General features: G+C 44.8%; 1 protein-coding gene across 4 annotated transcripts; it reads left to right on the plus strand.

Annotated features, from left to right (window-relative positions):
- The first annotated feature begins 2,907 nt into the window (after positions 1–2,907).
- On the plus strand, positions 2,908–10,157 carry LOC142584886 (uncharacterized). 4 transcript variants are annotated; one of them, XR_012828955.1, is made up of 4 exons: positions 2,908–3,224; positions 3,386–3,657; positions 4,381–4,504; positions 9,997–10,157. XR_012828955.1 is itself a non-coding variant. In XM_075695209.1 (4 exons), exons 1-3 carry the CDS (start codon positions 3,204–3,206, stop codon positions 4,475–4,477), a joined length of 390 nt encoding a protein of 129 aa, XP_075551324.1. In that variant the 5' UTR covers positions 2,908–3,203; the 3' UTR covers positions 4,478–4,500; positions 9,997–10,157. The 4 variants fall into 4 exon arrangements, 2 of the variants coding, with proteins under 2 accessions (XP_075551324.1, XP_075551326.1); XR_012828956.1 differs by having other exon boundaries at positions 4,417–4,504; XM_075695209.1 differs by having other exon boundaries at positions 4,381–4,500.
- Positions 10,158–10,684: the final 527 nt, after the last annotated feature.

Raw genomic sequence — 10,684 nt, forward strand, 5'->3', positions numbered from 1 at the left:
TCGCCTTTTTCCCAATGCGCAAGTTTCTTATCCATGTCGCTCTCCGTTGCGCTTCGTCTGATACTTTCGGGAAACGAAGAAATTTCGAACAGTTGTGTTTACACCACGATGACACAACCATAATTACACGCCGCAAAATTCTTTCGAGATTTGTATTTTGTTTTGAGGGCTTGTGCGCGGCTGCGTCACTAAGATCCGAGATGTACCGGTCAACGTTTCACTACTTTGTAATGCAACAACTTGCTGCTTATCTTAGATTCGCTGGTTCTCAGCGTGGCCGCTATAGGGCACGATGCGAGCATTTAGTTGGAGTCGCTATGGTCGCAACGCGACATTTAGTTGGGCACAGAATGGAAGAAGAGGTCAAGAATGTTGGCAACCAAGCACACGGTAATTGCAAGTTTAAATAGACAGGCACGAGTCATCAGAAAGTGAGAGAAACGGAAACAGCTAGTGAATTGGATGGAAAGAGTGGTAACAAAAAAGGCCGCAGAGCCCGGAGATTTATAAGGGAATAAATTGGAAGAGAAAATGTTTGCTGTAACACGAAGGGAAGTACCTTGCTATTTGAGGCTCGAGCTGGTTGCGCAAGAACAAAAACATAGCGGAGCAAATATTCGAAACTAGATGAGACATGTCTATGCTGCAGCAAAAATTTCGAGACCACTCCGCCCTTCCTAATATAATGCCAAACAATTCGCCCAGTGAGATCCGAGCTTAACGTAGACCTTCCAGAAGCGCCTGGACTTAAAGTGGACGGAAGCATCAACTGGCCAGCAATCGAGATAAGCAAGAGACGTTTAGGGTGTTGGAGGAAAAAAAAAAAGCAGGGTAGAGACTGATACGACCACATCCGCTACTGGCACAGCTAGCAGTACAAAGTAGATACGGAAGTTCTGATGAAGAGAAAGAAAGGTTAAAGTGGTGTACACAAAAATGCTACAGTGAAAAGCATGTATAGCATACCTGAGCAACTCAAGCATGCCCAAGTGCTCAAGTGGCATGCCCTTTGAAACCGCCCCGTTTCAAAGGGCATGCCACTAAATGATCGTCATTGTCACTGTGAATTCTTGATCTTATCACAGCTCTTCCATAAGGACATATACTCCCAGGCTAAAGTGTGACCACGAGGTGGCGCTTTCTTCGGCAGCGTTTTAAAATCCCTAGGCTTCTCTTTTTGTTTCTTGCGTATTTCTTTCTTTCCCCCGGAATCGTTTTTCGTCTTTTGTTCCCTTTTGTTTCGTTTTTCTCTTCTTCCTAGAGCACTGTATAGCTTCCCCCCTTTTCAAAGCAAAAAAAAAAAAAAAACATAGGGCAGGAACTCTCCACTGGGGATTTGTCATATAGTGCATAGCATTCTGTATAATCGTTAATTTTGAAGCGCACGTCGTGCACTTGAAACCAGGACTCCCGTATGTTGAGAGACAAGCAACTGCATAGAATGCCATGCACACTATGACGATCACTCCAATAGATCACCCCATTTTTACTGCAAATCTTGGTTTTGATACATCAGAAAGCAAATGTTGCTGCAGCTTCTTTTTTCCAGCATAATTTGTCCACCGACACGCTGGGCTCCTTTCCAACCCGTTATCTTCAGAAGCTTCTCCGTGTTGTTACAGACTCCATTCTCAGATTGCGTTATCCGCGTGTTCCTTGTCCGCGCGTGCTCTGGTCCGCATTCTACCTGCACCTCGGTAAGGCAAAATCGAAACGCGTTAAGCGTCTCAACGCGCTCACTTGTCCGCAAGAAATTCATAAGGGTGTTCTATGCCGCTTGTTGATACATGCGCCCATGGTGTAATTGCTTAAAAACTGGGCTTCTGCATAACACGTTGCGTGTTCGAATCACGCAGGAAGTAAAAGGTTAGGGGAGAGCATTAGGTGGCGCAGTTAGCCTTTGCAAGCGAACGCTCCGTGACGCTACTCCCTTTGCTCAGTGTCGGCCCAGCACGTGACCCCTTGCACCGAGATCACTGAGCAAGAATCGAGATTTTCCGAGTCGCTTGGCGCCCGGTGGTTTTCAATCCACGCGCACTTGTTCGGTGGCCCAGCCACAGCACTGCATGTAGAGTGGGAGCCCTAAAATTTACTGCGCGTTCTGACCTGCCATCACGCGTTGGGCCGACACGCTTGGCTTCAGTCGCGTGGCGCGATGTTCCTTTGTAACTTTTTGCTTCCTCCACGGTGCAAGCATCACCCCCATGCTGGTTGAATCACCTCGCTTGTAGCTCCTGCAGACACTAGCGCAGGAGTTCTGTCTAGTAATTATTGTATGAGCCTCAATGGTTTGGGTGGTGGACGCATGAGTGTCAGCGCCTGGCGGCTTTCTCACAATATCGCTTCGGAGGCTCGTGGACCCACAAGTAGGTGGCGGTAAGCATGCAAACGTTTACATTCTGAGTATTCTAGCCTGGATGGGCTAGGTGTTTTTCGTGCCGCGGAATCGGAAGGACCGAACGAGATGCAGCAGAAAATTACTCCGCGAACCTAGCTGAGTACAAACCATCATCATCATTCAGGTAGTGGCTTAAAGCATAGATTTAATATAACCAAGTCTTGAGAAAAGGCTCCACACAGCGCCCACCCATTGAAATCGGTAACCGCAAGAGCGCCGCCACGTTGCTGCTCTGCCAGTGATGCCAACTCAGGTCAGCGTTTTATCCCTAAAATGAACCCCCAGAAATCCCTAGATTTTCTTTACTTGTTAATGGTGGCAATTTCAGCTTTAACAAAGTCTCAGCGCAGTTCACTCTTTGTTCCATTTGTTATACATTTTATCAGAGATAAATGTGTATTAGCCGCATCTGTAGCTTTTTTCTTAATTTTTTGTAGAGTTATCATGCATAGAGGGTCGACAGATGGCACCACCAGATACAGGGGGAGTCAGCAACGAGGCGTAAGCTGCTGACACGCACGTGGTAGTAGCGAAATGCCATACTAAAACGCTGCTGCCACGCACGGAAGTGACGTCAGAGTTATGATGACGTTGTTTAAACAAGTATGACGTGTTCCGGTTTATAGTTTTGCGCGCGCTGCTGGAGCTGCTTCAGCTTTTCAGCTTAGCTAAGACACAATTTTACGGTTTCTTACTGTATTGTGTGCTATAATGTTGTTCTAGTTGCGCTGGAAGAATCGGATGGTGTTCGAACTTGCGTTCACGAGCGACACTTGGACGCAACGCTGGAGCAGCTCGTTTCCTTATGCCTTGCAGCGCGTTGATGGTTGGTAGTGTGGTCTTATGTAGCTCCTGTTACGTTTTTCAGTGCTCTTGTTTGTTGAATTTGCTGTTGTGAATGGGGCACATGTTGGCTTTCAGTATGGCAGAACTTTTTTCTCTTATGGTAAAAACGTTTAAACGCGTTCTAAACTCTTGTCGCTGCAGCCAGAGTGCGGGAAGCCTCGAGCTCGCTTCTTCCCGGCGCCGCCCCGGCTTCGAGGGCCGCCGGGGACCTTCTCCATCGGCGTTGCCGCCGCTGGGAGACGACTCTCAAAAGTTCAGAGTTGGCAGACCGCAGCTCTGGGCCATCGGGCAAGCCGAAGGTGCCGCTCGAGTTCAAGGACTTCGAGCCGCCACCTGACAAAAACTGCCGGACCATTCTCTATTAAAGTTTCTTCTTCATCCTTCGTAGGATTGCTGTTGCATATATTGCCCGAGTAAGTGCTGTTGCAATTTTTTTACGGCAATGTCGCATTTACCTCTACTGTTTCTTGTCTTGCATCTTCATGCTGTTTCCCTGTTTACCTCGGATTTTGGTGGCTAGCGAATCGCGACTTGCTTGTGCACCTGCTCGTTACAGTTCAAAAGGCACATGTTGAGCAACCTGAATGTAAACTATGAAGACAAATATTGCAAAAGGTGGCCCAGCCACTCATAGCTCTACTTTGGTTCAATTTTGTTGTAAAGTTTGGCTGTCTTGAAGACCGAGAAATTTTCTTAAATTTCTTCCAGCTAGTTTGCTAAGCTGCTATTTAGTATTGCTTCTTATGATGGCGCTGTGCGAGGTACCAGGTTTGCGCAAATGTTCCTCGCAACTTGTTTGTAGACATGACGTAGCTTCATTGCAGGAACCTGCATTTTGTTATACATGTGAAATGCATGCTAATATGACCAGTGTGGGCTTGCAGGTCCATGCATGCCGCTCTCAAGCAAATGCCGTTTCCATTGTATGAATCTTCCTTGACCTTGCTGCACTTCACAGGGCTTGTTTGGTTAATCCTTTTGTCTGTGCAATAGAATGCTCATAGGTCTTGAGCTTTACCCTGATCCTTTTGTCCAACAAAAAAAAAAAAACTCTTTAGGCATTGCGTTAGGGAACATATCTGGGTGATAATGTGACAATCTTTGCCTCTATAACCTTTCTTTTCTCCCATCTTCAGTGAAGTTGTCAACCACCTGTCCCTTTGTTCGAACAGGGTGCCATGCATTGACAGAAATTCTCATCACAACAAGAAAATCTCTGAAGGAAATTTTTGAAACTGACTAGGACTTCGTCTTGGGCAAGTTGGTGAAATCTGCGACGCATCTTTTTTTTTTGTGCGCAAAAAGATATTTATAGAAGAAGGACGCATGAAAGTGCGAACTACCAACTGACTTAATGATTCAAAGGATGGAAGATAGGGTACAAATTTTGTGCACATGCAAGAGGCGAATGTTGTGACAGTGCTAGTTTGTCTAGTAATGCTACAAATCGGCATTAAACAAGTGCACTTCTGGGGAATTAAGGCAATTGAAGTGCTACTGACATGTGCACCATCTCTCTGATAAAATATTCCTTCGCGAGTTCATGTGCTGTTTTGTTGCTACTTCTGCCCAGGATCACAATGTTGGAAAGCACGGCTCACATGAGCAGGCCTTGCAATGTGCGCTGCACCATCCGGTTTATTTAAATTGTTTGAATGCTCCCTCAAATAGTCATTTAGGCATTGGGCCATTTGGTCTACATAGAACTTGCCACAGCCGAGAGGTATCTCATAGACCAACCCACAGCACAATGCAAAATGGTTGGCATGATTTTTCATACACCCTTGTCTCGTGGTATGAGAGCCACTAGCAAAATTATTTGCTTTCACGTCGATAAATGTTGTACACTGTTGCACACATTTTTGGCGTGACAGAATGGGTCTTTTTTTTTTGCATGAGTGCGAACATTCATAGCGATGGAAACACAAAAATTGTTTCAAGTGAGGCACTAGATCACCCAGAGCAACAATCTAAAGAAAACATGTATTTTTTGTTAATCTTGATTTATTAAACAATTTTCTCGCGCTAATGTGGCAAAGAGGACATCTTAACCTCTACACGGACAGGCAGAAGAATGACAATTCCATGAGAAATGTCAACATATGAGCATGGAAAGCGCAGTTGCCAGTGATGTGAGGACTGACGACTTAACAAGTACCACAACGCGGAATGGAAAGCGTATGCGTCAGCTCCCGCCTTTTAAAAGGTTGATGCTTTATTGAACACGCCAATGCCATGCTGTGCCCCGACCAGCTTCAAAGCCGCAAACTGCACTGTTTTGCAGTACGCTGCGACTGCAGCCCACTTGTTGCCTGATGTAGATTCCGGATTCCGGAAATGGGCTGAGGTCTAAGCTGACACGATGGAAGGTCTTGGTAGGGATGTCGAGCGGCTGCAGGTAACCGGTGGGGAGCTGGGAAGGCTTCTTATGTCGTTGGCAAAGTTCACAAGTGGGGACACAACATCGTACGGAACGGGCAAGGCCCGTCCAAAAAATACGGCGACGTACACGGTCATAGGTTCGAGATACGGCAAGGTGTGCTGCCGTTGGTGCGTCGTGAAGCTCTTCTAGAACAGTGGAGTGGAGGTGTTTAGGTATTACAAGTAGAAACTCAGAGCCGTCCAGATGAAGGTTACGGAGGACGAAGAGGCGTAGAGCAGCATCGGCTGGAGAATGTTCAAAATGGTCTATGAGTGCTCTGATGTAACCGTCATGATGTTGCTCGTCGGCGAAATGAAGCAGCTGTGATACAGAGAATACACAAGAAGCACTGGCAATATTGGAGGAGTCAAAGTTGTCAACAGGTAACGCGACAAGCAGTCAGCGTCTTGGTGCAGGCGGCCAGACTTGTACACCATGGAATATGAAAATTCTTGTAGCCTCAAAGCCCATCGACCAAGCTGGCCTGTAGGGTCTTTTAGTGATGAAAGCTAGCAGAGAGCATGATGGTCAGTGACTACGGAAAAAGGGCGACTGTAAAGGTAAGGACAGATATTCGCAACTGCCCAGACGACAGCAAGGCATTCTCATTCCGTAATGGAATAGTTGTGCTCCGATTGTGCTAGGAGGTGGCTCGCATAAGTAATAACGCGATCCTGTCCACGCTGACGCTGGGCTAAGATGGTATCTACGCCATGACCGCTGGCATCTGTACGCAATTCTGTAGGGGCATCAGGGTTGAAGTGGGCGAGAATGGGTGGTGAGGTTAGAAGAGTGACGAGACGAGAGAAGGCGGCGGCTTCTGAAGTACCCCGCACCTCCACCAGAATGTTACGTGTGAAAAGACAGACGAAAGGGGCTATTTACAGGTTATTTACACTGGAGCCAGGCAGCCAGGCCGACCCTCGCTCGTACTAAGAGCTGCGACGTCATCTTCGTTCTCGTGGCGGCCCGTCTTTTGAGCATTGCTCGATGATATTGTAATAATATTACTGCGAATAGAGCTTTTGTAATTGAGAAACTGAAGTAAATGCAGGACACAATTAGACACTCCCTTAGACATTCAAGTACTAGCCAGATGATGAAGGCACTCATTAAAATTCTGTCACTGGAACTCATCTACTAGTAATAAAAATATCGCTGCATTGCATTATAACATGAAAGAAAATGCTTCTTGTCTAGTTCTATTTGATTTTTAGAAAAAAGAACCTATTGAGGTTACCCTTGAAAGCATCGCCCACGCTTTTGTGTTTCAGTAGTTATTATGTAGTGCTGAGCTGGCTTTTCTGGCTCGCGAAACTTGCACAAACTTCAAGTCTCAGAGAATTTTATGTTCATGTGATGTCGTGGTATGTCTGAACAGTCCATGCCACTTGACCAAGAGCAGCTGCAGTGGTGAATCCAATGTTCTGTCTTGGGTCGGTTGCTCCATGGCCACACGTACGCATTTTTCGTAGAAAACTGTAGCACCATCTGTAGGGCGCTGTTTTACTCACCGATGAAAGCAAAGGGCAGTCGTGGCGTATGCAACGTCGCCACTCCCTGCTCAGGAGCAGGTGATTTGAATTCCTCTCTAGGTATGCGGACCCTTCAGACGCGATTTCCTCGTAAACTAAGTCTTGTTGGCACGAAACAAGCACTGTGAGGTTTATGGAATGCTACTTTAATAGGCCGCATCTATTTATTTATTTCATACATACTGCTAGCCTCCATTTCGAGGCTGTTGCAGGACATGCGAAAATACATTGCATCAAAATATGAATGGCAAACTTATGCACTTGTTAATATTGTAGTTTACGAGAAGATGTAGTTGAGCAATACAATAAGAGGGTGTGACCTTCCTGAGTCAGCTCTTAAAGGTTAATGAACAAAAATGCAGAAGCATAAGGCAAACAACAAAAAAAGTACACCAAACCAATTACAAACATATTGCAGTGTCTGTAGGCGATACTTATAAGTTAAGATGCGTACTCAGACCTATTTTTCCAGCATAGGAAGGAAATCGTCAGGTGAACAAATTATATCACTAGGCAATGAATTCTAATCACTGATTGTCTGAGGAAAGAAAAAATACCTGAATGTGTCTGTGTGGAACCTGTATTCAATTAAATGTTTAAGGTGTTTAGTTCTAGTGTTTCGCTGTTCAGAGAAAGATACATATGCACCACTGTGTAATTTGTAGCCCCCATTAAGGAGGTGGAACAGAAACTTGAGGCGTAAGAATTTAGCACGCTTGCAAATAGTACTATAGTCCACTACTACTTAGTAGTCTGCTTTGTATTTTCCTTTAATGTCCCATGAAATGACCATATTAGGGAGCACTCAAACAATTCAAATAAATTTCAAGGTGTGCATCTTGGCATGCTTTGCAAGGCCTGCTAACGTGAACTGTGCTTTTCGTGTGTTATGATCTTGGGCAGTGCATGAGTTCATGGAAGCATACGGTGTTAGGACGATCCTGCATGTGTTAGTAAATGTAAATTATTTTAATTGCATGTAACCTTAGAAGCAGGCTAGTAGCCAATAAACTCTTGTTTGCTAACCCAAGGCATCGAGGCGGTCAAAGTCAGGGTCGTTGACCATTTGCCTGCTCCTAACCCCAATTATTGGCAAATCAGTTCTGTAGAAACCCGCAAGATCAAGGAGGGTACACGAAAAGGAAAATTCTTGAGACCCATATGGGTTTTTAAAAGAAGGCGGTGACTGGTGACACGCGTAGTAGAGGCGAAATGCCATACCAAAACGCTACTGCCATGCACGGAAGTGATGTCACATTTTTGACCACGTGATTGTGACGTTTAAACAAGTATGGCGTGTTCCAGTTAACAATTTTGCTACAGTTTGCGTGCGCTGCTTCCACTTTTGATCTTAGTTAAAACATAAATTTATGGTTCCTTACTGTATTGTGTAGCAAAATATGCTAGTTAGTTGTGCTGGGACAACCGAAATGTGCCTGAGCTTGCGATCATGAGCGACACTTGGGCCCACGCCTAAAGCAACTCATATCCTTATACCTTGCAGTGCCTGTTATGGTTCATAACGTGGTTTTGTGCAGCTTACTGTTCAGTTTTTCAGTGCTGTTGCTCTTGTTTGCTGAATTTGTTGTAAATGGAGCTCGTGAGTGTCTTCAGCTTGGCGGCACTTTCTTCTCTTATGACAGAAAGGTTTAAAATATTTCTAAACGTTTGTTGCTGTCGCTTACTTGAGTACGTTGATCGTGAAGACTTTTCCTTTTTTTTTTCCATCTTTCGTGGGGCTTTGCATAATGTGCGAGTAAGTGAGCTGTCGCAAATTTTTATGGCACTCAATGCAGCGTTTACCTCTACTCTTCGTCTACTGTACGGTTTCCCTAATCACGGATTTCTCGGCTCGATTGTGAATCACGACTTGCTTGAGAACCTGCTAGAAAGCCCAAAGAAGGCTACAGCATCTACATTCTGCGCCTGCTCGCAACACTTCAAAATGCACATGTTGAGAAACCCTAATCTAAACTATGAAAACCAGTATATAGGAACGTGTTCTACTCAGGCTCAATCTTGCTCTCAAATTAAGTTTGTCTCGAAGCCAGAATGCGGTGCAGCTTGTTTCCTAAACTGATATGTATACTAGCATTGTTGTTTCTTACGCTGTTATCTGAGGCACCATGCTTGCACGAACATTCTTCGCAACTTGTATGGAAATACGACGTAGATTCATTGTAGGAATCAAGCTTTGTGTCCTGTCCTTCTCTTGGATTTTATTTTCGCGCTATTCTTGAGCTCGAATCAGGAATTTGTCATTGTAGAACCTGCACTACGTAGATGTGAAATGTAAGGACACTATACTGGTAGGTGGGTGTACGCAAATGTGTAAGTTTCTAGGCTCATGCCAATCAAGAAAATGCCAATTTTTCATCCCGTGAGTCTTTCTTCACCTTGTGGAATTTCGCAAGCCTTGTTTCAGTCATCCCTTGGTATCCGTTGCAGCAGCTCAGTGTCTATAGTGCCCTGCTGAGCACAAGCTCAGTGGTTTGATTCCCGGCTCTAACAGCCACAGTTTGATGGGGGTGAAACGTAAAAACACTTGCATTTGAGCTTTGGGCGCACTTTAAGGAATCTCCGGTGGTCAAAATAAACTAGAACCTACGATGTAAACCACAGTGAAGTTACATGTCAAAACCTCACAGTTAAAGTAATCTCTTGATCTGTATAACAAAATTCTGATAAGTTTTATCCCTTAGCATGATCCTCTTGTCTAATAAAAACTTTTTAAGGCATTGTGTAAAAATATGTTTTGGATGACTACTGAGTATTTTTTCTCAAATCTTTTTCAGCACCAAACCGAAGAAGTTGTCGATCACTTTGGACTTTTCTCAAACAGGGTGTTGTCCGGTGATTGAATTTCTCTTCACACAAGGACAGATTGTGAAGGAGATTTTGTAAACTATCAGCAGCAGTAGAGAACGAGGCACAAAGAATAAAGGAAATTGATGGACCCAATTTTCTGTTATTTACTATGTTGTGAAGGAAGCAGACAGTGAAGCTGGACAATATGTAGGGGAAATCATAATGTAGAAATAATAAGTAAAGAGGAAGTGAAAGTTGATAGAAAGACAACTTGCTGAAGGTGGGAGCCGAACCCCCATACTGTGCATTAAGCATGCCGTGCATTGCCAATTAAGCTACTGATGTGGTCGTCCTCCCATTTACTTGGCTATCTGTGTATGTGTAAGGGGTAGTCCTGGGAGGGTTGGCCAGCACTGCTTCTCTCGGCCATGTCAGGGGATGTGGAACATCTCTAACTGATGATGTCAAATTGTATGACTTCAGGATTAGGCAACTGGACAACAAGCCCTTAAATGCTCCCTCATGGCATCAAGGCAGCCAAAGAAAATACCTTTGACCACTTGCTGCAAAGCTGATTTACTATGTGACTCCTGTTCTTAAAAAGGGATGTTCCACATGTGCTGTTGTTGGCTACGAGTGGTCCTGGCTAGCACTACTAGTGCTCTTTTTGTATGT

Source organism: Dermacentor variabilis, chromosome 6 (genome assembly GCF_050947875.1).
Source record: "Dermacentor variabilis isolate Ectoservices chromosome 6, ASM5094787v1, whole genome shotgun sequence".
In the NCBI taxonomy this organism is placed as follows: Eukaryota; Metazoa; Arthropoda; class Arachnida; order Ixodida; family Ixodidae; genus Dermacentor; species Dermacentor variabilis.

Excerpts from the sequence above, each read along its gene's own strand:
- LOC142584886 (XM_075695209.1), top strand. The coding sequence starts at position 3,204 with ATGCCTTGCAGCGCGTTGATG. Across the intron at positions 3,225-3,385 it reads TGCCTTGCAGCGCGTTGATG|CCAGAGTGCGGGAAGCCTCG; the intron begins GTTGGTAGTGTG and ends TTGTCGCTGCAG. Across the intron at positions 3,658-4,380 it reads CTGTTGCATATATTGCCCGA|TGAAGTTGTCAACCACCTGT; the intron begins GTAAGTGCTGTT and ends TCCCATCTTCAG.